Consider the following 25802-nt stretch of genomic DNA (forward strand, 5'->3'; position numbering starts at 1 on the left):
TAGGAACACCTGACAATGAGTCATCAATTCGATTTGATTGGTAAATGTGATGGATTAGTGACAAATGTAATGGCTATGCAGTGTATACCTAATTTTTTTTTTTTTTAACTTTAATCTAAGGATATTAAAGGAGTTTGGACATTTACTTGACTCAATAGGGTTTGCATGTAATCATCAAGTATCTGAGATTAACCAATATTAATGGCTCGAGCTTCTGCTCTGAGTCTTGGAGGATGCCTGTTCAAACCCTGGCTGAGTCTTACCAAACATTAAAAAATATGTGTTGCTTCCTTGATTGATGCTTGCATTTTAAAAGGATATAGCACAGCCAAACAACCACAGGTTGGCAACCATTCTCAGGATTAATGGGCCTACAATGGCCTTGTCTGACATTGAAGTTCCATGAAATGGAACTCATTTATTTTTTTGTTTTTATAAATTAACCGTTTGACAAAGATGTTCGTGATAAGATATTGGTGTAGTTTTATATTAATTACATGGACATTGGTAGATGTTGGACACACACGTATGGGAAATGGGATTTGAACGTGCATCCCTCGCCAGGGTTTCAGATGGGAACGCTAACGGACCAATCCAAAATGCTTAATGCTAACTTGTAAATATTTTGTACCTACTTTTTATTTGTTCACATGATGCATGTTCTTTTACCAACTTACGATGTGAATGTATGCTTTCACACCTTTATTTGTTTGTTCTGCCTGTCCATTATACCGTGGCCAGGTTTGTTGAAGATGCCATTCTAGTCGATGTGGATGTGCAGTCGGAAGATAACTCAAATGATCAGCAGATACAGGACGTGATTCTGAAGCTCATTCAGTCGGGATATGTCGGTTTCTACACAGTCTCACCCATCGGCTTTCAATTCCACCGTATCGGCACAGGTTAGCTCCACCTTATGGACCTCTATCACCTCTCCACGTCCTTTCACTGCTGATCACTCCACATTCCGTGGTTCTTTTTCACCTTTCCATGTCGGTTTCTCTCATTTGCCTATTTTGCAATTAATCATATCCCATCTATGTTTTTTTTTTAATATAATGCATTGTTTTTCTGTGTTTATACTTCTTTCTTTGGTCTATGTGTTTGTGTTCTTCCAGCAGTGGAACCTTTTTATCTTCTTCCATGTGTCATATCTTCCACAATCCTTCATCACTGAGCTGCCCTCATGGTTCTTATTGCTTGCGTACTTGTTAGCAAAAACACTGTTTCTCAATGGTGTTCCTTGCACAGAGTTTGCTCAGTTTATACTTTGTAGACATTGCACCTGCAAAAAGTGAACTGTCATGACCTAAAGAGGTCATGCTCCCTTGTGTGATCATGATATTTTGCTAACAGCTTGGCAGGATTTGTGAACATAATTAAATAATTATGGGTGAACTTAATGGCTCGAGCTTCTGCTCTGAGTCTTGGAGGTTGCCTGTTCACCCGATGTTTCACCCGATGGGTGAAATTATTTAACGTAATTAAATAATTTGTGAACAAAAGATAAATAATGGGAAAACCCATTGGGAAAACAAAGAATAAATAATGGGAAAACACAATCATTTGTGAAAACTTGTCAGGTTTTCCAATTTCCATACAGGAATGTGATTGGCTGCAGTGGAGTTGATTAAAGCAAAATTATCAATCATCTTGTTTCTTAAAAGCAAAGATATTGCAGCATATTTATTTACAGAAAAAATAATAATTTGGGCGTGAACAATGGTCGAAATTTTTCACCGCCCAGGTGCAAATTTCTTTTTTGTCCTGTTCAAAAAATTATTTTATATGAGGTTTAGATTAATTTGAAGCAACATTTGCTGAATAATTTTTCTCTGAGGAGGATTTTCTGTGTTTCAGGGTGGGACAGACAGAAAGAGACAGGGAGCATTAGCCAAATGTACATACATATACTCTACTGGTCAGAAGTTTTAGAACACCCCATTTTTCCAGTTTTTACTGAAATTTAAGCAGTTTAATGTTTCAACGTACTCTGAAATTAAAGCATAGAACAAATAAACAATTGCAGATAAAAAAGAAATCATTGAACCGTTTTGTTGAACAAAATTTTATCAAAGTTTTTGACTCATCAAAGTAGCCACCTTTTGCAGATATAACAGCCGAACATACTCGTGGCATTCTTTCTACAATGGAAATACAATGTTTTTCGGAAATTTCTTCCCAACACAGTTACAGAAGTTCCCACAAACATGTTGCACTTGTAGGTTGCTTTGCTTTCACCCTTCTGTCCAGTTCATCCCAAACCAGCTCAATGGGGTTTAAGTCTGGAGACTGTACTGGCCATTCCATGATTTGAAGCCTACCGTCTTGTTCTTTTCTTCTAAGGTAGTTCTGACATAGCCTGGAGGTATGTTTTGGGTCGTTATCTTGCTGTAGGATGAACCCCTGACCAACTCGGCATAGACCAGAGAGTATTGCATGGTGCAGCAAAATGCTGTGGTATCCCTTTTGGTTCAGGGTGCCAGTCACTCTGTGTAAGTCGCCAATTGGATCCAGCAAAAGAGCCCCAGATCATCACGCTTCCTCCTCCATGTTTGACAGTTGGTGTCACACACTGAGGAACCATCCTTTCGCTTACTCGACAGCGTACAAAAACCCTGCTTGATGAACCGAAGATTTCAAATTTTGATTCATCGGTCCATAAGACCTTCTTCCAGTTTTCAGTAGTCCACTGGCGGTGCTTCATGGCCCAGGCAAGCCTCTTTTTCTTATTTTGCCATCTTAGCGATGGCTTTCTTACTGCCACTCGACCTGTCATACCTGCAGCTTGAAGTCTTCTCTTCACAGTTGAAACTGAGACTTCCTTACTTCGACCAGTGTTAAGTTGTGCTTGAAGCTGCTGTCCTGTGAGCTGCCAATCACGCAAACTGTTTACTTTCAGAAACTTGTCTTCTGATTGTGTTGTGGCTTTGGGTCTGCCAGACCTCTTCCTGTCAGAGATTCATCGAGTTTCCGAGTGCCTTTTGATGGTGCAGGAAACTGTACTCACTGACACCTTGGCTTACATTGCAATTTCTCAAAAGGAAAGACCTACACTTTTAAGGGTTATAATGATCTCTGTCTTCCTTTGTTAATTGTCTTTTTCTCGCCATTATGATCGCAATATACTACTTCCTGCAGTGCAATATTGTCCAAATAATGCTTCAGAGGGTGCAGCAACACAGTCTGTTCCAACACTGCTATTATGCAGACAGCGGGTTTGAAACTAATCAACGCAAGTTGGGACACCTGTAGGAATTGTTTGCATCAACTTTCAAGGCTTAATTTACTTCCATTGCTGCAGAACAGCTGCAGTTGCGAACCCATTACTTGTTCCCTGAAAAGGGCAACTCTGAAATTCACATTATTTTTCAGTTTTTGGTAACCTAAACTTAATTTTTAACCTCTGGCATTTTACCGCTTAGCATTTTGGTACCGCGTACCATTTCAGGTTATTCACTGGACTTGAACTGCCTAAATTTCAGTAAAAGCTATAAAATGGAGGTGTTCCAAAAGTTTTGACTGGCACAGCCTGTATGTATGTATGTATATATATATATATATATATATATATATATATATATATATATATATATATATATATATATACATATGTATATATATATATATATATATATATATATATATATATATATATATATATACATATGTATATATATGTATATATATATGTATATGTGTATATATATATATGTATATATGTATATATGTATATATGTATATATGTATGTATATATGTATATATGTATGTATCTATGTATATATGTATATATATATATGTATGTATGTATGTATATATGTATATATCTATATATATATATATATGTATGTATGTATATATGTATATATGTATATATATATATATATGTATATATATATATATATATATATATATATATATATATAATTTCTGTTCTTCTTACTTTGCTGTCAAGCAAAGAAATAAGGACTCTGATGTCAACATCTTCCTGGAATGCATGATTTATGTTCAATGGCCATTCATCCTCCAATGCCAATTATGGACGAGTCCATTATTTCTTTAAATTTGCTTCACTTTAAGTCGCTAAACTCCAAATATGGACCAAGACCTGTCCAGGTGTGTCCATAGAGGAAACGCAGTCTCAACTAACATGATGCCTGGGATGCACCGTAAATACCCTTTTTTATTAACAACCTTACTTGAAGCTAACTAACTCATTGGTTCAAGTTTGCATTTGGGAAGCGATGTAAGTTTCTCTTTGGAAAGCACAGTTGTATAATTTGTAAAGCAATTGCCAGGAGGATATAAACTCCAGTCAATGCTCTGTTTGCTTCTGTTTCCCATGTCCCACCTCGTATGATTCACTGTTCACCCGTAACCTCTTGGTCTCACTTTGTTACAGAGGGTGTCCAGCCCTCGACCTCAACATCTTCCTTTGAATTGGGCCAAATGGCCGGCTGTAAGTGTGTAGTGCCTTGGTGTGCCTTGGCTCGTGGTTTGCTTACTTTGTTGATTGGCCCAACAAGATCTGCCATGACATCATTTGACCTCTGAAATAACCCTCTTGCTGTTGTCTTTTAAAAATGTTGACTCAAAAGCATGGTTTTTGGTGCAAGACTGTTCAGAATAAGTGCACGTGTTCACTCTCCCACCCACACTGTTTAACGAGCTCATCATTTTTTGTGATAGCTGGAGGATTCCTGTTACATTTACTCACTTACACTTCCAATATCCATTTTTGCTTCTTCCCGTGTTGGAAAATTTTCTGAAAATGCATGGGAAGAAGGGCTTCATCCAGTGCTGGAAAATAACTTACTTGAAATTTAAGCATGATTAAGTTTCATAGATGGCTGATTTACCTTGCACTTCATTGCATAATTGCCATTGCCTTTAACCATGGCTTTGAAGTGAAATTATAGGCCGTGGCCCCACATGACAATATGTGACTCGAGAAATGTTTTTTTTTGTTGATCAGACCGAAAGACAACCTAGATTTTGGATATTATACAGCTGAATCGTTGCGAAATCCGAAATGACATGTTGGCACTCAGACATGTGTATTTTTGTCCAGATCGGATCGAATCAAAACAGGGTGTTTGGGTCAAAAAAACAAAAATCTTTTTGGCATTTTTTCCTTTTCACAAGATTGCTACTCTGTCACTGCAGCTCTCCCAGCTATGAAAATTCAGTCAATGTCATAGACATCTGTACTGAGTCCTCTGAGAATGAATTATAAACTTCAGGACTCATCGGGCAACGAGCAAAAGGTGATGAAAGAGGGTGGAAACAGTGGCACAGGGTGTTCGGTTTTCTGCTTTTCCATCGTTTTGCATCCCATTAGTTCAAGCCATATGATGATGAAATTCCAGCAAGCTATCGACATCACCACTGAGTTCTCTAAGAACACATTTCAGGTGCCTAGCTCGATGACCTACTTAACTGAGCATCCTGAAAGTGGGTCATCTGTCCGATAGGGCTTGTTTCTCTCAACTGAGGGCGATTTTGTCTGCAATTGGTGTTCGTCCAGCCGAGAGCACTGCAAACTAAATTTGATTGGTTGAAAGTGGACCCCACACCTGCTGCCCTCTTTCGATGTTTCATGGACCTCACGCATAACACCTGTGAAGCTGCTGGACATTTCCCAATTCTAGACACAAAATGTATGTATCCTTGAGTGATTATCGGCTTGCCAGCATGTGGATTAGTGTTTTTTATGGTGTTTTACTGATGTGTTTGAGTTGAAAGTCCTTCCTTAGTGAGGCATAAACCTGAACAATAGACAGCATTCACCCATGGCCTATTACCATCTTTCTTTTGTCACAGTACATGAAATAGCTAAACCTGTCACAACTGTTCAAAAATATGAAAATCCCTTCTTCATCCCCATAGTTGAATTCGGTGTAAATTGGTGCAAGATATCTGCTTGTATTAGTATGCTTGGTGTTGGCTTAATGGTTAGGGTGGTGGACTTTGGATTCTTACCGTCCTGAGTTCAAATCCTGCTCTACCGTTGAATTATTACGAGGTGGGGTGGACTCAGCCTTCTGAGGTTGGTGAAATGAATTCCAGGTTTCTGGGATGATTGAGCCATTTGAGTATCCTCTGTTGAAGTGGTGACCTGTCCAGGATTGTGCCCAACAGCCCAGGAGATTGCTTTGGCAGCACCGATGCTCTGTACAGAGTATGGTCCCAATGGATGGATCTGCTTATATGCCTTTTGTAAGTGTGATTCAAATTGGAGCTGGACCTATGTTTATAAAAGATCAGAGTAATGGATGTAGATTCATAAATTAGAAGTTAATTTATCTTCACCATGTTATCAACTAATACCCCGTCCATCCATCTATCGGGACCATACTCTGTGCAGAGCATTGGTGCTGCCTAAGCAGTCTCCTGGGCTGTTGGGCACAATCCTGGACAGGTCACCACTCCAACACAGGATACCAGCAGGCTGGCACTCATTTTGCCAACCTCAGAAGGATGACAGGCAGAATCAACCCCAACCTGGCATTAATTCAACAGCTAAGCAGGATTTTAACTCATGACTCGATGATCCCAAGCTCACCACTCTAGCCATTAAGCCAACACAAAGCTTAGTAACACCCCGAATCACATATTTTCACCTTCAACGCACCTGCTGAACATCAAGATGGCAGCGAGTGAGATAACAGAGTGGAACAGTGAATTCTAAACATTTCTGGTCAAAGTAAATGTTAAACCTGTTGCAATTTACATGCAATTTCCCGCACAGTCTGGTGATTACTGTCTGTCAAGGTTATACTGTATATACAGCGTTAGTTAAAAACAAAAGTCAAGGTTACATTTGACCACCTTCATAATTCTTTACCATGGACGATGTAAATTTACAATCTCCAATTGAATGAGAAGTAGCTTTTGTGGTTCACTATCATCCATTACCTGATTTTATTATTTCTATTTGAATGCCAAATTTTGGCTCATTGAAGAGTGAAATAATAAAGGGTGAAAGGCCAATGTAGTGACATGCTGCACTCAGCTATTCCAGATAAGGAGAGAGTGACAGCAGCTGCTGTTTACCGAGCAGTGGGATGGGGGTACAGAATGACACAATGTGGAGTTGTCTGTTAGAAGGAAGATAATTTTCCAGAGCATCGGAGAGGTTGTTTATTAAATCACTTCATCACAGACAGGTTGGTGGTCTCTGTATTCTCCTGCCTCCTCTCTTATTGCACCCTCTACTCTCTCTGTGCTTTGTCCACCTCACCCAGACCATGGAGGACGCATGTGGTCCACCATCAACACCCTTCTGGTGAAACTCCCAAAATCCAGAATCACTGTTCACCTCCACTCATTTGTTGCTGTGTTTTCCCACGTATGCAACAAACTTCCACATTCTCTTCAATCCCATTCTTTCCTCTTGTTCTTCAAGACAGCTGTTCACCACCATCTCTGATCATCCCCCATCCAAAATCACGATCTTTTCTACCCCTGTTAAATTTTCGACTCCCCCGTCTCTTTTCAAAACACCCACTGTTATCCCCTTCCTCGAGCATCCTGAGAGTTTGTTTCTGTATCCATTTTGTCCAACCTATGCAACCTCCCTTACCCCTCATTCTTCCCCACATCCCTTATTTGTTTGTCTACCTCTATTTTTGTCCTTCAACCCTGTTGTTTGTGTCCCCCCCTATTTCTTGTCTTCCTTTTATGCTTTTTCATTCTGATCCGTTTCTGTGTTCTCGCTCTTCCACGAGCCTTGACTTTGTATTCAAATTTTGTTTTATGAACAGGACTTGCATGCATTGTCATTGGGAGAATTCCAACGCATCCACTGGGAGAGGGGAATAGAGGGTTCCATGGATACGAAGCAACAATAAATATACTGTGATCAGTTTATCATGTGAGATGAGCCAGTGCTTGTTTAGAAACTAATATTTACATTTGTATCACAAGATACGATTTTTTAAATTGCAAAACTGGGCAAGTGCGTGTGCACGCACGCACGCACGCACGCACGCACGCACGCACCCCCCCCCCACACACACACACACACACACACACACACACACACACACACACACACACACACACACACACACACACACACACACACACACACACACACACACACACACACACACACAATTTGTGGTTGTTAATGTTGCAGTGTGTGGCTTTGGAATTGTTTGAGATCTAACCAACGAGTACATTCCTTGACCTTATCCAAATAACGGCAAAGCATTTGTCACCCGTTTAAATTGCATGTCGCATGTGAAGTGTACTTTTGATAACTGCATCATGATGAGAAAGTCAGGAAATCAACATTCTACACATCTTGTTGACTTGTGTGGGGAGGAGTAAGAAAATCATTGTGTTTCTGATTCCATGGTGTTTGCAGAGCGGTCAAGGCTCCTGGGAAGAGCAGGAATCGAAGTTTTTTGTCCTGCTTTAAAAAATTCAATATATATATCATGAAAGATGAGAGCAGCCCCATGTGTTAGTACTACCTTTCTCTTTTTGTTTACTTTCCCGAGACGTTGTAGACATTGGATTTGTACTTTGCTAACATTAAGGCAAATACATCCTCAACCAGAAGGGCACTCGGAAAAGTGCGTACCTCCACCATGCAATGATCCATGAGAACATATCAAGTCCTATACATTTTTGAAATATCATGCAATATTGTATATCGTTTTTGGTTCGTTCTCTCAATGGTGAAGAATCACTTTAAAGATTAAATAATTCTCGTATCCAGATTCGGATTCAGATCTTCACCAAAATCGAATCAATTTGGCCTTGCCACACACCCAAAGTCTCCATCAAGTTTCGTCCGAATCCGTGCACAACTTTTTGAGATATTGTGTTATATTTTGTTTTAGCACTATCTCTCAATGGTGAAGAATCACTTAAATTATCGTATTCGGATCCGGATCCAGATCTTCACCAAAATCTAATCAGATCGTCCTTGTCACACACCCAACCTGTCCACAAAATTTCTTCCGGATCCATACACAACTTTTTGAGATATTCTGCACAGACAAACAAACAGACAGAAAGGGATGAAAACAACCTCCTTCGTCTTCCGTGGTGGAGGTAAGTCACATTTGCTCTGCCTCTGATTGGCTTTGTGAAAGAGTTTTGGTTAAAATGAGTGTTTCAGTGAATGGGAATCAACATCCCTTAACAAAAACGTGTAGTACATTTTATGTGTGATCTGCAATTAATTGAAATAATTTTACCACGTCTCATGAGAAATGCACATTATTAATTACATTCTAGACGACCCGTGAACCCGTTGGGTTCCCGTTGTGGCAGCGGTTGATAAAAAAAATCATTTCAAAAAAAATAAAAATAAGATAGCTCCAGCGAACTATACCACTGAGGTTGTTTGCATTGATCAAATTCTCCCAAAGAATACTTGACTGAATCGGGAATTGATTTTTAAATAATTTTTTTCCGTTGCCCGATTTTAATGAAATTTGATACTGCACACCGTAGGAGAATGGTGAGTAAGGTGAGCCAAAATATTGTATGCTATCATGTACCGTTTTGGCTGTATTTTGGGAACATACATACATACATACATACATATATACAAGATGAGAGTTTTAGTAATGAATAGATAGAAGATAGATAGAGATACACATTAATTCCCTGCTTTGCGCTGCTATGTAGAATGCTGATTCGTTATCGAGCTTTGTCCTGAAGAAAACTTTGACTGACCAAGAATGTCTGCACTGTGCTCACAACCTATGACGTAAAAAAAAACAACAAACCCAGCCAGTGTATATAATCAGCAGAGGCCTACAGACTGAATATGTTAGGCTAACCAGAAAACCAAAATGGCAGCCATATCATTTTGTCTGGGCGCCATGGTGGGTGGAGTCAAGCGACCAAGATGGGTGTGGTCCGGCAGCTGTCCGACCAATGGGTGCACATTTTAAAAATCGATCCCGACAAAATGTTTGTTTTTGTTTGTTTGTTCTTTATACATTTCCAACCTCCTGGGCCAATTTCCCCCAAATTCCCTGTACTGTATTATTTTCACACAAGGAAGGTTAACGCCACAACAAAAACTTTCAATTCTTGTTCAACTTCATGTAAAGGCATATTGGGTGAATGTACATCATCTGTCGGGTGCCGCCCTCTCCCCTCTTTAGTGGGGATAGAAGCAAAGCTTGGCTTGCACCTCCACACTTGTGTTCTAAGATGATTCTCTGTCGGAAATTGAACCAATGGCATTTAAATTATTTTTTTTTCTGTGTGCAAAATGGAAGTTAGTACTGTATACAAAGGGTCCAATGGCTCTGTGGGATTACACTAAGTGTAACAATGTGTTTGTATATGACCATTTATTTCAACTCACTCCAAATTATGATGTGAAGTGTCTAAGTTAATCAAGTCTTGATGATAATCCACCATATAATCCTCATTCAGAGTTTTTACGTGATGTGATGCATCATCTAAAAATGTCTTCTAATCCCATTCATGTGACTCCAGGGAAGTTTTTGTTGTTCGACAGAGGCATGTGTCCTCTTTTGTTCATTCAGCAGTCGGCCTTGCGGTGCATGTTTTCAAGTTACCAGAGCAGTTTCAGAACTATTCTTTCCTGTTTCGGAATAACGAGTCATTATGGAATAGCAAAATATTTCCTTGGTAATTGTTTTACTTGGTGATAACAAGGTTATATCGCCAAACCCCTGAACTGTTCTTCAAAGATTTCTGGTTAGGATGAGGGTTTGACCTGAACACTAGCATGTTTCATAGGCCTGACTTGAATCTTGCTTCTCTGTCACAGGCCATCTCTCATGAAATAGCATCCTTCATTGGTACCTGTTTGGAAATTGTTCATGTGACTGGCATTTGAATAACATTATTTTGCTTGTCCTCCTGTTTTTTTTTTGTTCTCTCTTGTCAGTCCATCGTGAGCCACAGCGGCCTTGCAGAGCAGATGAGTTTACCTGCATATCGGGCGAGTGCATTGTACAAGAATACTTGTGTGATCGACGCGTGGACTGCGCTGATGGCTCTGATGAAAATGAAAAGGAATGTGGTGTGCCTGGGTTAGGCTTGGGGTCGGCGACATATTCGGATGCACCTGTTACTCAAGGTATTCTTTCACATGCTACACATACACACGTCTCATCGGTGTGATAGTGCTTTAATGTCATATGTATGGAAATCTTTGGGACAGGTGTGCAGCCATTTTAGGACACGTGCTTTGACGTGTTCTTCATAAACTTAAGCCCACCCAATTTTTCTTGAAGTGGTCCAAAGAAATGAGAATCACCAGGTGACAGGTATGGATTGTATGGAGGATGAAATTTACATTTTCCAACCCGTCTTGGCAAGAGCACAAGTGGTCTGCACATTTTCATTGCTCGGGTGTCGAGCATTATCACGGAGTAAACTCACACCTGAGATAGCATTACCTGGCCACTTTTGTTTGTTTTGCTCATCTCTTTTCATTTCTGAGCAAGTCACTGTATACTCTGTATTGACGATTGTCTCACGTCATTAATCTGCCACATGAACTTTGCCATTAAGGTCTCAAACATCTATTGCCATAATCTTTGCAGTTAATTGCCGAAGCTTAAAAAAATAATTTTTGGTGGTGATGTTCAAACTTGCCACGACTCCACAGTTGCTTGCTTTGACTCTGGAATTAAATTACAGACCTGTGATATCTGATTACACACTCTCGTGAAGAAGTCATCTCCCTCCTCTTGGTTGTGTTCTCGTAGGTAGTGTCCTGCAAATGGCTACACAAATTGCCTTATGATCATTTCTAAGGTTCATTGATAGCCACCTTGCACAAAGCTAAATTATTTATTTTTTATTTTTTATTTAATTACTAACCCTAACAATTGTTCATCACACTTCTAACACTGTATTCCAATTGCTGTGCCATTTCACATACTGTAATTTGGCGGTTCTCAAATATTAACTGTTCAACACATTCAATGTTTGGTTGAGTGCGTCAGAAGTTGGTTGCACGCAACAATGCTCAATATCTCTCACCAATACACGGCCAAGTTTGATTTCATCAACACCTAAACCCATAACTGCATGAAAGATTAATGATACCAAATTGTACAGGCAGCAATCTCCTTTGAATTTGTCCTCATTTGATGTTTTCCTTCGGTACGAACTTAACGATCGATGCACTTGCACACGTGACTGTGTTGCCTGCCATCTTGGTTTTACCAGAATGCTTTGAATAGCATTGTCATCACTTCCTGTCGAACCTGCTCTGGTTGCACTATAATCGCACAGAATATCAGCATTAAACTAGAATGGCACCCAGTATGGCGCATACCTCCGCCAGGCTGAACAGTTTGTATCCCACTGATAGGCTGGATCTGAATCTGGACCTCAACCAAAATCGATTCCGCTTGTTCTTGTCACCGAACCAACCCGTCCATCAAGTTTTGTCATAAACTCTTCTCAAAATTTTTGGAACGTCATGTTGTATATAGTTTTTGGCCCCATCTCTCAATGGTGAAGAATCATTTAAAAATTATTGGATCCAGATCCAGATTTGGATCTTCACCAAAATTGAATCAATTGTTCCTTGTTGCGCACCCAACCTGTCCCCAGATCCAGATTCGAGTCTTCACCAAAATGTAATATTTTCCTCCTTGTCACACACCCAATCTCTCCACCAAATTTCGTCCGAATTTCACAACTTTTTGTGATATGCCGTTCACAGACAAACAGACAGGGGTGAAAACAATCTCCAACCACCTTCAGTGGCAGAGGTAATTAGTCTCTTCCATTTACACAAAGAAAAGAGTCCACATTACTTCGATGTGCCCTCGTGGTTTCTAAAAGTAAAAAAAATATAATTTGAGGAAAGGAGTTTCAAAGGCTGTCATGAGTTATGAGATATAAAGTGGAGCAGCAGATGAGGGGAGTGGTGAGGGTAATTGGAGTGGGCGATGCCAAAGGAAAAGCTCTTTCCACATCATAAAGAGCCCCTGTGGATTGTTCGAAAACCAATGCTGCAAAAGACCAGTATACAACTCCCAAAAAGTTACAACTTGTGAATAAATCCCTGCAGGGTATGCAAGGGTCCATTCCGATTGTAACTTCAATGTGTTTGAAAGTTTGTGTCGTGAATGTTCGACTTGATCAGGGATTTTTTTATTTTGAAGCCATTTGCTGTTTACTGTGTGAACTAAAGACCAACTTTGCCTTCGCTGGCACAGCCACAAATGATCCCCGGCACAGATTAAGTCTCTCTGTAAGTACGTGACCCAGCACTCGGCTGGCAAACACAACCAGATGTGATATAAAAAGAGGGAATATGTTGAATGCGAATAATGCAGAGCAGGCCTGCTCTGTTGTGTGCTTTTGTGTAGCATCATACCTTGTTGTAGAAAGCCCGTGTCTCCGTATACCGCTTTGCGGTGTTCATGCAGTTAATGATTACCTCCGCCACCAAAAGTTGACGGAGGTTGTGTTTTCAACCGTTGGTCTGTCTGTCCGTCTGTCTGTGAGCACGACCTCCCAAAAAGTTATTGATGGACTTGGTGGATGAATTAGGTAGGTGACAAGAACAAGACGATTCGATTTTAGTTCAGGTCCTGATGCAAATCCGGCCTATCAGTGGATATAAAACATAAATTGTTCAACCTGGCAGAGGTATACGCTCGACCGAGTGTCGTTATACTTATTTCTAAGGGACATAATTGTTCCTCTTGATTACCTCTGCCACCAAAGGTGAACAGAGGTTATGTTTTCATCCCCGTTTCATCATACTTTCATGTTATAGTCAGCCATTGAGGTTGGGTATATATCTTATGGGGTTTTGAATGATGGATTCTAATAAAGGGAAAGTGATGATGTCCGGTACCATGCTCACGCGCAATGTGCCTCTGCTGTGACTCGCATCTTTCATCTGTTTTGCTGCATTTTTATAATTAATCTTTCCAAGAAAACATGCATGATTATGTGAAATGCTGTGGTTCAAAAGCTGTATGAACTTGATATTTTTTGTTGTGAAATGTCTACAATCTGCCGACCGTGACTTGCATAACGGAGGATAATCCAGGGAACCCAAAGGGCCCACGTTTGGAAAGCGTTCGAAGCTGTCCTCTGGCATCCGCACTTCAAACATGTTTTATCCCTGCATCAGGATTTGGAGAAGTTACAAAAGGCCCACCATGATTGTTCCCTCTAAAGTCTAAAGGGGTTGTAAATGTTGCTGAAACCCCTTCTCTGATCGGCCTTTGGATGACGAGCTTGTTTTGAATGGGCAGGTACACGCACCTTTGATCGTGTTTTTGCATAACCAGGAGACTGACATCTGATGTCATTTCTCCCTCTTTATTGCTATTTCTAAGCCTGTTGTTGTCTTTGTGGTTCGGGTGGCTGGCTTAGGATCTTAGGGTCCTGAGTTTGAGCCCTGTTGGCTGCTGAATTAACACCAGGTGGGGATGACTCAGCCTGTCATTCTTTTGAGGTTGGAAAAATGAGTACCAATGTACTGGTATAGGGGGCACAGCATCAATAGCATAGTCGTGCCCCAACAAAATGATAGCTACCCGGCAGCCAAGCCACCATATGAAAGAAGAATATTGCTATTTCTCTGTTTTACTCCTCTGCTGTACAGCTTTCCTCTCTACCTTTTAATGTAGCATTTCTCCTCTTGCTAACCACATGTTGCACACACTTGTCTTCAATTTCTCTTTCCTCTGTTTTCCATGTATTTTTTTAAATCTCTTATTAATACACTTTGTTCTCATTCACAGAAATCGATGTACCTATTGTATCTCAGCTTGTCTGCATGTCTCGAACTTTCAAGGTTTTTTTCCTTTCATCTACTTTGTTGAACACTTGAGAAGCTTTGTTCAGCCAGCCCTTAAATTCCCTTCATACAGGTTGCCCCATTGATATTAATTATCGCACTTTGCCTTCTTGCCTAACACATCATCATCATGAATCGGGGATGACTGCGACATATGTTCTTTGTTGCTCTTGCTTTTTCTCCTCCTTCCTCAAAAATTCTTCGCCTGCCGAAAGCTGTGAATGTTTTAAAAAAGGTCAGCGCAGACATCAGAGTATTATTACCTTTCCAAGGGCACCATTTGTATCATGGTACGACAGCAGAAACTCTTCAGAATAAAGCGTTGCGGACAAAACCTAGACTCCGATTATATTGTCACGGCGCCTGAGTCACGGGGGAACCACGAGGGAGGGGCTGTCCCTGGTTCCTCTCTGGACTCACTGGGAATCGCAGGCTGTCGCAAATGAATAACTTTGTGTCGCGGCGGGTCGCTAATCGACCGTGAATGCCAATCAATAACTTGACCACGTGACCCAGGGTCCTCCATCTGACAACCGTTTACCGAGGAACACGTGATTGCCTTATGGGGTAATCGTGCTCAGCTCCGCTCAGTTGCACCTGATACGGTGCAACTGAGTGGAGCTGCCAAGTACGCACCTGCTATTTAAGCAGATTTTGGGGAATAACGTCCTGGCTAAGCTCAGGTGTTGGCCATGCTAGACCAATGGAGGAAAAGACAAAAACGCGTTAGTTACATTTCGAACAGGCACAATTATTTAAACAGGAGCAAGGCTAATTATGTGGCACAGTATGAGATTTATTGCAAATGCACATCAGGGAAAGCAAGGAAGTTGTGGGGTGTGGCAAAAGGCATGCAATATGAACAAAACAAGAAGAACACTGTGCAGAGTTATCCCGAATATTCTTAAGCTACGACAGGTCCCATCGCATTCACACAAACCTGTGGAAAATTAGAAATAGTCCTGAGAGATAGAAGGAGTTGAGGATGAGCGACCTCTCAATACCTGTCGCGGTCGGCAGACCTGCACAACCCAAAACGTTAAGGAAAGGGGAGGAGGGAGAAATACTGAGGGTGTCTTGGGGGTGTGGGTGAGACATGCGAGTGTAATGCAATGTGGGGTACAGCGTGATGTAAGAGGACAAATGTGAGGTGCAGGTCAGTATGGTTCACTCTTGAGTTCGTTCTTGGGTTCACTCTAAAAAGAACGTTCTTTTTTTTCATCTTTTTTTGTATACATTGTCGAGGCTCGTGTGAGAGCGAACACACAACGCACATCAAGGGTGGCATGAGACAAGAGGGGAGGGAGTGGGAAGGACAAAATAGTGGGGAACAGAGACATTAGGAGATCTGTGGAAGGGAGAGGGATGGGACGGGGAACATGGGGAATAGAAGATGGACATTACAAGGACTTTCAGGAAGGAAAGCAGGGAATTTGGAGGAGGTGGGCTTGGGTGGATTATCGGGGGTAGAAAAGATCGAGGATTTGGATGGGGGGTGATAAGAGGTGGTGGTGAACAGCTGTTTTGAAGGCCTGGAGGGAAGAATGGGAATGAATAGAGTGAGGGAGTTTATTCCAAAGGTGGGGAAAAAGAGGAATGAAAGAGTGAAGGTGAGCAGTGATTCGTGATTTTGGTAGTTTTATCAGAAGGGGGTTGTTGGCGGACCTTGAGCGCTCTGTGGAAATGTGGTGGGGCCATATCGCAGAGAGAACAGGGGGGGGGGGGGTCGAGGCTGGAGAGGAGACGATAGAAGACAGAAAGACCAGCGACCAACCTGCGGTGATTGAGTGAGAGGCCCAAAGACTCAGCCTCATTGCGGGAGATGCCAATGATCCGAAATGCCTTGGTTTCTACAGCGTGAAGCCGAGAAAGGTGGGAGGCAGGAGCACCAGCCCAGAGGGGAGAGCAGTACTCCATCAGGCTGCGGACAAAAGCTTTGTAAGTGGTCAGGAGCTCAGGTGGGCCGAGGAAGGAGCTTGCACGACGGAGGATTCCGAGTTGACGACTGGCTTTGGAGGCGATGTTTGAAATGTGGCTTTCCCAGGAAAGGTCATGGCAGATAGTGAGACCCAGAAGCTTGAAAGAAGACTTTTTCAAGAGGATTGTTGAGAAAGTGGGTGGGGGGGGGGGTTCTAAATTGTCCTTTCGAAGAGACAAAGTGAGAGTGTGAGTTTTGTCCGGATTGAAAGACATAATCCACGTGTTGGACCAGTTTGTGAATATATCCAGATCTGCAGTGAGCGAAGAAGTTGCTGCTTGCCATTCTGAGGGATGGCCGATGGTACGGCAGAGAGTGGATTCATCAGCAAAGAGATATAGAGGATTTTCCAGAGAGTCGGAGAGATCATTGATGAAAACCAGAAAAAGAACAGGGCCCAGAACACTGCCTTGAGGAACTCCAGCCTGGACAGGAAGGGGGGGATGAAAGAACTCCATTTAGGGCCACACGGTGACTGCGACAGGAGAGGAAGTCTGCGAGCCATGAGTGGAGATGGCCTTGGATACCATAGGAAGAGAGTTTGGTGAGCAGGGCAGGGTGCCAGACTGTGTCAAAAGCACGTGATATGTCCAGGGATACGGCTCGGATTTCCTGTCTGGCATTGAGGGCTTCCATCCATTGTTGGGAGAGCAGAAGCAGCATATCCAGGGTAGAGTGACCTGGTCTGAAACCAAATTGATGATCGGAAATCAGGCCATTGGAGAAGAGGAAGGATTTAATGTCTGAAGCGATGATGGATTCCATAACCTTGCTGATGATTGGGAGAAGGCTGATTGGTCTGTAGTTGCAGGGATCTGTTTTTGCACCTTTTTTATGCAGGGCAGTGATGTTAGCAGATTTCCAAGCAGATGGCAGATGGCCTTGAGCAAATGAGAGGGTGAATAGAACAGGGAGAGGGTGAGCAAGAGCAGAAGAGCAGGCTTTGAGGACACATTGGCTGATTCCGTCTGGACCGGTTGTAGAATCTGAGTCGAGGTTTGACAGCAAGCTCTCCACCTTGTCAGGAGAAAAGGACAGAGTCCAGGGACAGTTGGGTGTGACTGGGTAAGCTGGGTAGAGAAAGTGATGGGTTTTGTACACAAGATTTAGCTGCAATCACCGAGTTTAGGCATTCAGCTTTTTCATGTGCGGTATCAGCAGTGCGGCCATTTGAGGTAAGGGAGGAGGTGGAGGGGGAATATACACCAGAAACAGATTCGATTAGACGGCACCAGGATTTTGAGGAGGGAGAGAGGTTTGAGAGTTCAAACTTGAGATGAGAAAGATGTTGTTTTCTGGCTCTCCTGAGGGTAGATACACACTTGTTCCAAGCTTTATGGAAGGAACTGAGATTGCCCTCAGTTGGGTTTGCTTTCCATGAGGCAAAGGCAAGTTATTTCAGGACAACTGCCTCACCACAAGCTTCAGTAAACCAAGGGCGGGAGGAAGGGAAGGACAACTGAAGACAAGTGTGGATAAATCTGTGCATGAGGGAGAGCAAGTTTCTTTGAAAGAATTCCCAGGATGAGTTGATGTTGGAGAAAGTAGTGATAGGAGACCAGTCTGTCAGTTTGATGGCTGCTTGGAGACCCTGCCAGTCGGTTTGAGTGAAATGCCAGACACGACGGCGGTGAGGTGGTTCTCTGATAATAGCCAGAGAGATGTCCACTTTGACAAGGATGTGGTCAGAAGAACCGATTGGAGCAGAGGAAGAGCAGCAGATATTTTCAGGGAAATTTGTCAAAAACTGATCCAGAAGAGATGGAGTACCATTGGATGAGATCTGGGTCGGGAAGTTGACTGATTGAGTCAGTCCCAATGAGTCACAGAAAGCTTTTGCTGAGGTGCCATGACAGGTGAGAGAGGTACCCACACCCAGCCAACTGGCATGATGACAATTGAAGTCACCACATATGAGGAAGAGAGAGTTTGGATGAGAAGATAGAAGATGGTCCATGTTTTCAGATAGTGAGGTGTAGATGGAATCATCACTGTTAGGTGGACAGTACAGTACACATATAAACATGAGGTGGGAGTGGAGGGGAAGCCGTAGCCAGAAGTATTCCTGGGGGGGGGTGTGGGGGAGTGAGGGCAGTGCCTGGAGAGTGAGGAATAGAGTCTTTGATGAAGAGAGCAACTCCTCCACCAGGACGAGGCTCAGGTCTGTTATACCGGAGGAGGGAGTAACCAGGGAGAGATACTTGGGAGTCAGACACATCTTGGGGGAGGAAAGTTTCTGTTAGGCAGATTATGTCTGGTTTGTCAGTGGCAACCTGTATGGAAAGATGTGAAAGGTTTGAGCGAAGGCCCCGGATATTTGAGGTCCGCATTCTTCATGAAGAGGTAGGGGAGGAGTCTTTGGGTGCAGGGGGTGGGGGGTGGGGAGGGGAGGGTAGGACAAGGGACGAGGGGGAGGTATGGTGGGTTGTTGAAAGAGTGTGGTGGATTGCAGAATAGCTTCGGGAGGGGGCCGAATGAGGAGGAGAAAAGGCTCTGCGGTGTTGGGGGAGAGGGGGGACAAGAGAGGGGGAAGAAGGCTGTTGAGGATTTGAAGAGGTGGAGTGAAGAAATGGAGGTGAGAGGCCAGTGGAAGGAGGCAGCTTTGTGGATGGGAGGGGGGCAACTTTGAGAAGGAAGAGTGAGGTGGTGAATGGTGGGAGAAAGGTGAGGGGGGGAGTTTTTGAGAGAGGCAAGAGGGAGGCTTGGAGGGAGAAGAGTGGGATGGATGCTGGGATGGATAGAGTGAGGGGTGAGAGGGGTGAGTTGGCACTGAAGTTGGAAAAAAGAATGGTTGATAGAAAGCAAACATTCATAGCAAACTGGGGTTTTTAAAAGTTTTCGGTCAGAGATGCGATTAAACACGTTTCTTGATGGATGCAATAAAGGCGAATTCAGAGAATGGAGAGAAGAAATGCTGTAACAGTTGGATTTTTTGGCAAGGTATGAAGGAAAGGTTGAATTGAGAGCAGTCTGTTTAAATAGTGGAAGAGTTGTGCATTATGATACAGTAAAGAGTACCACACGTGTGAAAGAGGAAGATGAAGCATTCTAAGAGATCGTTTTTATTATTATTATTATTATTATTATTATTATTATTATTATTATTATTATTAATGTTTGAGAGAGTTTTCAACAGATTAGGTCATGGAAGTGTTGTAGAAAAAATCGAGGAAGAAGAAGAGGAGATGAAGAAGAAGAAGAAGAAGAAGAAGAAGAATCGAGACTCGTGAGTGTGCAAGGAGAAAGGTTGCGTTTTTTTTTAATTTAAGATAAGAAATACATTGATTAGTCGGGAGGGATGGGGGATGTTAGGAAAGTGGGGAAGATAGAAATTGAAGGTAATGGGGAGAAAAAACAAATAAACACGATCGTACACCGATGGGAACTGGTTGGCCTCAAGCCTCAAGGGTAGGCCTCAAGCACCCGGTAAGACAAGGCCGACAAAATCTCACAAAATACCACGATTTTTAAAACAAAACCGAACTAGGAACACACAGTAACATGTAGGTGAGAAAATAAACAGTTAAAACTGGACAGATAACGACCGGAAACTTAACTTTGAGATCGTCAGCAGAGAGCCCCGAAGGAGACATGTCGACGCTCCAAACCCAGAACCGGAACTCTCAAGCAAGGAATCTGTGGGGTGTGGTAAAAGGCATGCAATATGAACAAAACAAGAAGAAGACTGTGCAGAGTTATCCCGAATATTCTGAAACAACCTTAACTTAAGCTACGACAGGTGCCATCACATTCACACAAACCTGCGGAAAATTAAAGATGGTCCAGAGAGATAGGAGTTGAGCATTACCGACCTCTCAATACCTGTCCTGGTCGGCGGACCTGCGCAACCCAAAATGTTAAGGAAAGGAGAGGAGGGAGAAATACTGAGGGTGTCTAGGGTGTGTGAGTGAGAGATGCGAGTGTAATGCAACGTGGGGTACAGCGTGATGTAAGAGCACGAATGTGAGGTGCAGGTCAGTATGGTTCACTCTTGAGTTCGTTCTTGGGTTCACTCGAAAAAGAATGTTCTTGGTTGGGCTCGATCGTGTTGATTGCTGTTTTGCGTCCACAGTAGATGAAAGATAGATGGTAGAGAAAAGATGCATAAGAGAAAAAACTCTATTGTAATAGTGTGAGAATCTGTACATGTAAGTGTTGCTGCAGGATGCAGTCTAACTGAGTGTTGGTAGAATGAGAAGAGCCCCCCAGCTCGTAGCAGTATCACGTAATCCCATGCTTGATCACGCCGACGCTTGTCCGCCTTGCGCCGCCTGTTTCCCCCGTGCGGTCCAATGTCTGCCAGAGCCTCTTGTCTGGTGAGCTGTGGCATCTGGTGAGTTCTCCCTTCTGGCGATTCTGACGAGTTCTTCTCTCCTAGCGAGTTCTGAGGAGTCCTGGCGAGTTCTTACTCAAATGAGCTGTGTTTGCTCTTTTTATGAGCCCTGGGCGAGGGGAGGAGCCAAAAGTCGGATCAAATAAGGCTATTTTGGTTAATTCAAGTTTCCCCATTGGTCCGTAGCGGTCGCAGCTACGCCCCGCCAGGCCCCAAGCACGAAAAGGGCTCAGTCACTCGCCGACCTGGTCATGCATCAGAGCTCTGACTTTAACATGAGGCCATGGTTTTCGGAAGCATTCTTTGGCCCTGAACGTGCACTGGCTTCCATTCAAATGTGAGATTTTATGGAAATTCCTGCGCAACCTGGATATCCTCAAACAAGCTCCAGCACACATTCTCGCTTTGAGTTATGCTCCGTAATATCCCGACCTTTGTCTTCTCAGCGTCCCTTGAGGCTGTGACGAATGTTCAATGAATAAGTGGCAGTTGCTGTAGTTGAAGAGAAGTAGGAGTACATTGTGGCATTTGTAGTGAAGAGATTGTAATGTGGTGTTGTGGTGAAGAGGTGGAAAGTCCTTGTAATGAAATCATCCTGGCAGGGAGGAATGGTTTGTCCCTCATGGTTGTGTTTATAATGAAAACTGTAAATGTAAGTTGTTGTGGGTATTTCTGGTAATCGTGTGAAGTGGTTGTGTTGAGTGTGGCACAGTATGGTGAGCAGAATAGAGGTCCAAAGTGAGATGGCAGTTGAGAATTGGCACGCAGTTGTGAATGAAAAATGATGTGCAGATGCAAGTCAGGAGCTTGCGGTGTGCTTTACTTGGTTCCTTCCATCGTTATTGGTTTGCGTGTGTGCGTGCTTGCATGTTTTGTGTGAGAGAGACAAAGGAGTGGAAGAAGAAGTGCAAAGATTGAAGATTGAGGACCTAACTGAAAGAGTCCAATGCAACACATCTTTCCCATTTCCCCACTAGACATAAAGAAAGGGCTAACTAATACACATACAATTGAAATAACTATCTTGGGATCTCTGTATGTTGTGTGCCGTTACCTCGGAGGCATGTGGTTTCACAGAACCACAATAATATATTGGTGGATTGCGAGTGTATCAGAGAACACACCGCAACTTCGAAACAATCCAACCTGGTGATCTGAAGATCATTTCCGTGATAAAAAGGGTGCTTAAACTTTCCATACAGTTGCTGCCAGAAAGTGAGGGTGTTGTAGTGTGGGGATCAGTTAACTCTTGGGAAACCACCTCCACAGCAGGGTAACCTCTCTGATAATCTGTGAAGCTACCAGTGCAATCAAAAGGAACTTCTTCATTTGAAAGTGTTTAATCATAGTTTTATCAATATTGAAATACTTTAGTGAAAAATTTGCCAGCTTTACTTTGTAAATGTTGGCCATGGACTTGCACGCACGCACGCACACACACACACACACACACACACACACACACACACACACACACACACACACACACACACACACACACACACACACACTCTCTGTTTCTTTCTCCACTTTATCTCCAAATATGTTTACAGTGACACACTCCTTGAATTTTGGGTTATTAGCCTAAGGTTCATTGATGAGATTGTAATTTGTGATGACCCTTCCCCCCCCCCCCCACCCCCAGCATGACTTTCTCTCCCACATTCATTTGGACATGCAAGGCTGCAGAGATGCAAATAAGATGCTTGAACAGGATTCAGTTGAATGTGTCTGGACTTTTCTATATTTAGAGATGAACAAATCCTCAAGCTGCAATAGCACAAAGATAACTTGGTAGATGTGGTCATCACAACCACCTCACATCCACCACACATTCCGAGAGCACTAATTGTTTAGTATTACCTCCTTCTTTGAATGGACTTTTGTACTAAAGTTTGAGGTCACTCACTATGGAGATGTAGAAAATAAAATAGTGGTTAACTGCCCACAATTAAATGGAACGAAAAAAAACATTTTGCACCACAAATAATTAAAGTTAGTTGCCTCTCCTGCATCTTGTTTATATCTTCTATTTCCTCCCTGAACTCTGCAGATGAAGTCGTTTTCTTGCGTACGACTACTCCCAGAACGACACAGTCCACCAGGCATTGGCTGGTTCACCCACCTACTCCACCAGTTTTGCTTTCCATCCCTCATACACCTGTATACCACCCAACACCAGGTGTTGCTTTTCCACCAGCAAGGTCATGCCGCGATGAAGAGGCGGTTTGCTCGAGTGGGCAGTGTATACCACGTGGTTACCTCTGTGACGGAGAGCTGGATTGTGTTGATGGCAGTGATGAACTGGATTGTCGTAAGTTTGTCACTCTTGGCTTGAAGGAAAACATCTTTGCATTTTGGTGTTGTTGAGTTGTAGGAGATTGAACCTCTCCGGAAAACCCAACAACAATACCAATGCTCGGTTTTTCATTTGCTGCCCTTCTTCATCACCATCTTACCTCCTATGGTTCTTCTTGCTCCTCTCCTGTGCTCATTTCTCTAGCCACCCAGTCCCCCTGCGAGCCAAACGAGTTCCGGTGCGTTAATGGACGATGTACATTGAAACTCTGGTACTGTGATGGAGACAACGACTGCGGTGATAACTCGGATGAAAATTCTTGCCGTGAGTGTCCTTGCATTGTGATCTCGACACTTTATACCTTGTTGTGGATCAAGAAGGATGCAGTTGATGCAAAGAAAAGCAGTTTGAAATGTTTTTTTTTTTTTTAATTACATGTCCAATGTATTGTACCCGATATGAGTAATGTCCTCGCTTTGTGTTCTGAAAAACAAAACCATTTCTAGCCACAAAGGGTCCTGGTGATATATGCAGCCCAGACCAGTTCACCTGCCTGTCAAGCTACGACTGCGTGCCAGCAAGCTACCACTGTGATGACGAGCGTGACTGTCAAGATGGTTCTGATGAGGATGGATGTGGTGAGTACTCTACATAATTGTCAGCTGGATCTATTAATTTTTTTAATTTATTTTTTTTCTTCCTCGTTATATGTTATTTATAGTCTCATACTCATGATTATCAATTAGCTGGTGTTGGCGCAGTGGTTAGGGCAGCGGCTTGGGATCCTAAAGGTCCTGAGTTCAAGCCCCGTCGGCCACTGAATTAATACACCAGGGGGTTGACTCAGCCTGTCATCCTTCCGAGGTCGGCGAAGTGAGTACCAGTGTACTGGGCCGGTGGATACCCCGGTTAAAATAGGTGTACCATATCCCTGTGTCGTAAGAGGCGACCAGGGTTGCGTCAGGAAGGGCATCCGGCGTAAAACATGTGCCAAATCACTATGCGGATCATAAGGATGATCCGCTGTGGCGACCCCTAACGGGAGCAATCCGAAAGAAGAAGAAGAAGACTCATGATTATCAATTCTCATTGTATTGGGAAATGTATTATTTGATGGCCTCTCCAGTACGAGCATTGGCATTGTGTGATTGAGCCATTACCATGTTTCAATCCTGTCTTCACAGCCATGCAATGTGGTTGTATACTCCCAAACATTTCCCCCAAATTCCCTGAATCTATTGGGAAATTCTTCCATTCAGCTTTCAAGGAGTGCTTACACGGTCCACTATCAACCATCTTCTGGTGAAACTACCTTAATCCAGGATCACTGCTCACCTCCACTCATTTGCTCCTCTTTTTTTTGCCACCCCTGGAATCTACTTCCACATCCTCTCCAACCTCATTCTTCCCTCCAGGTCGACAAGACAGCTGTTGACCACCATCTCAGATCGTCTCCCATCCAAAACCATGATCTTTTCTACCCCCTTTTATTCACCTCCCCCAAGCCCACCTCTTTCCACATCTCCAGTTTTTCCTTCCTGAGAGTTTGCTTCTTTATCCATCATCTCCACCCCATGTGTCCTCCGCTACCCCTCATTCTTCTCCACATCCATTATTTGTCCAATCCTTCCAAAACAATATACAAAAAAACAAGCTCAAATGAGCTAAGATCCTCGTCCTCTTAATGATGACGTCATAAAAACGAATATGACGTCATTGTGATGTATCAGGTTTGCGATAAATTATCTGTGCTAATGCCCGGCTTGATTCCCGCAAACAAAATTCAAACAGCTTGCCTAGTTTCGGAGATAATGGTACAGGCGATTTCCATTAGCGGCGATATTATGACGTCAACTTTTTTTCTAGGAAGAATTTCCAAAATCGGAGACAGTTACTGCCTGCACGTGGGCTTTCTGCATATACATGGCAAGTTTCACGAAGATCCGATGAAAACTCTGGGTTGTGAAACAAAAAATGTCGAAAAATAGGAATGACATCATAAAAATTGATATGATGTCATAGTGATGTATCATGTGCGTTAATCAATTTCTGCTAATGCCCTGTTCGATTCCCGCAAACAGAATTCAAAAAGCTTGCCTAGTTCCGGAGATAATTTTTTAGGCGATTTCCATTAGCGGAGATATTTTGACGTCATAACTTTTTTTCTCGGAGGAATTTTCAAAATCGGAGATCGTTACTGTCTGCGCAGGGTATTTTTACATATATATGCCAAGTTTCAGGAAGTTTCGATGAAAACTGTAGGCTGTGAAACAAAAAAGTCCATAAGAACAACAACGTGAGTCAGACTTAGAGATCCTCCACGAGGATGTAAAAATCTGCCGAATAATAACTCCAAAGCCACTCTCATCATTATTCAGTCTCAAAGGGATTGCTTTACAGGTT

At 42.7% G+C, this 25802-nt stretch overlaps 2 protein-coding genes across 13 annotated transcripts in view; one reads left to right on the forward strand and one right to left on the reverse strand.

Moving 5' to 3' along the window:
• The window catches only part of LDLRAD2 (low density lipoprotein receptor class A domain containing 2), an 814009-nt gene that overhangs the window by 441582 nt on the left and 346625 nt on the right, over positions 1 to 25802 (reverse strand). The window lies entirely within an intron of this gene.
• The window catches only part of HSPG2 (heparan sulfate proteoglycan 2), a 399834-nt gene that overhangs the window by 117786 nt on the left and 256246 nt on the right, over positions 1 to 25802 (forward strand). For 10 of the 11 annotated variants that reach the window (XM_085894498.1, XM_085894501.1, XM_085894505.1 and 7 more), the window contains 6 exons: positions 742 to 902; positions 4404 to 4460; positions 10896 to 11087; positions 23154 to 23414; positions 23604 to 23723; positions 23906 to 24037. In XM_085894498.1, the coding sequence (XP_085750624.1) occupies positions 742 to 902; positions 4404 to 4460; positions 10896 to 11087; positions 23154 to 23414; positions 23604 to 23723; positions 23906 to 24037 (923 nt within the window). The remainder of the gene's footprint in view (positions 1 to 741; positions 903 to 4403; positions 4461 to 10895; positions 11088 to 23153; positions 23415 to 23603; positions 23724 to 23905; positions 24038 to 25802) is intronic. The other variant, XM_085894502.1, reaches the window with a different exon arrangement.

Source organism: Eptatretus burgeri, chromosome 9 (assembly GCF_056783735.1).
Source record: "Eptatretus burgeri isolate ZD-2024b chromosome 9, Ebu_testis_v1, whole genome shotgun sequence".
NCBI classification, from domain to species: Eukaryota; Metazoa; Chordata; class Myxini; order Myxiniformes; family Myxinidae; genus Eptatretus; species Eptatretus burgeri.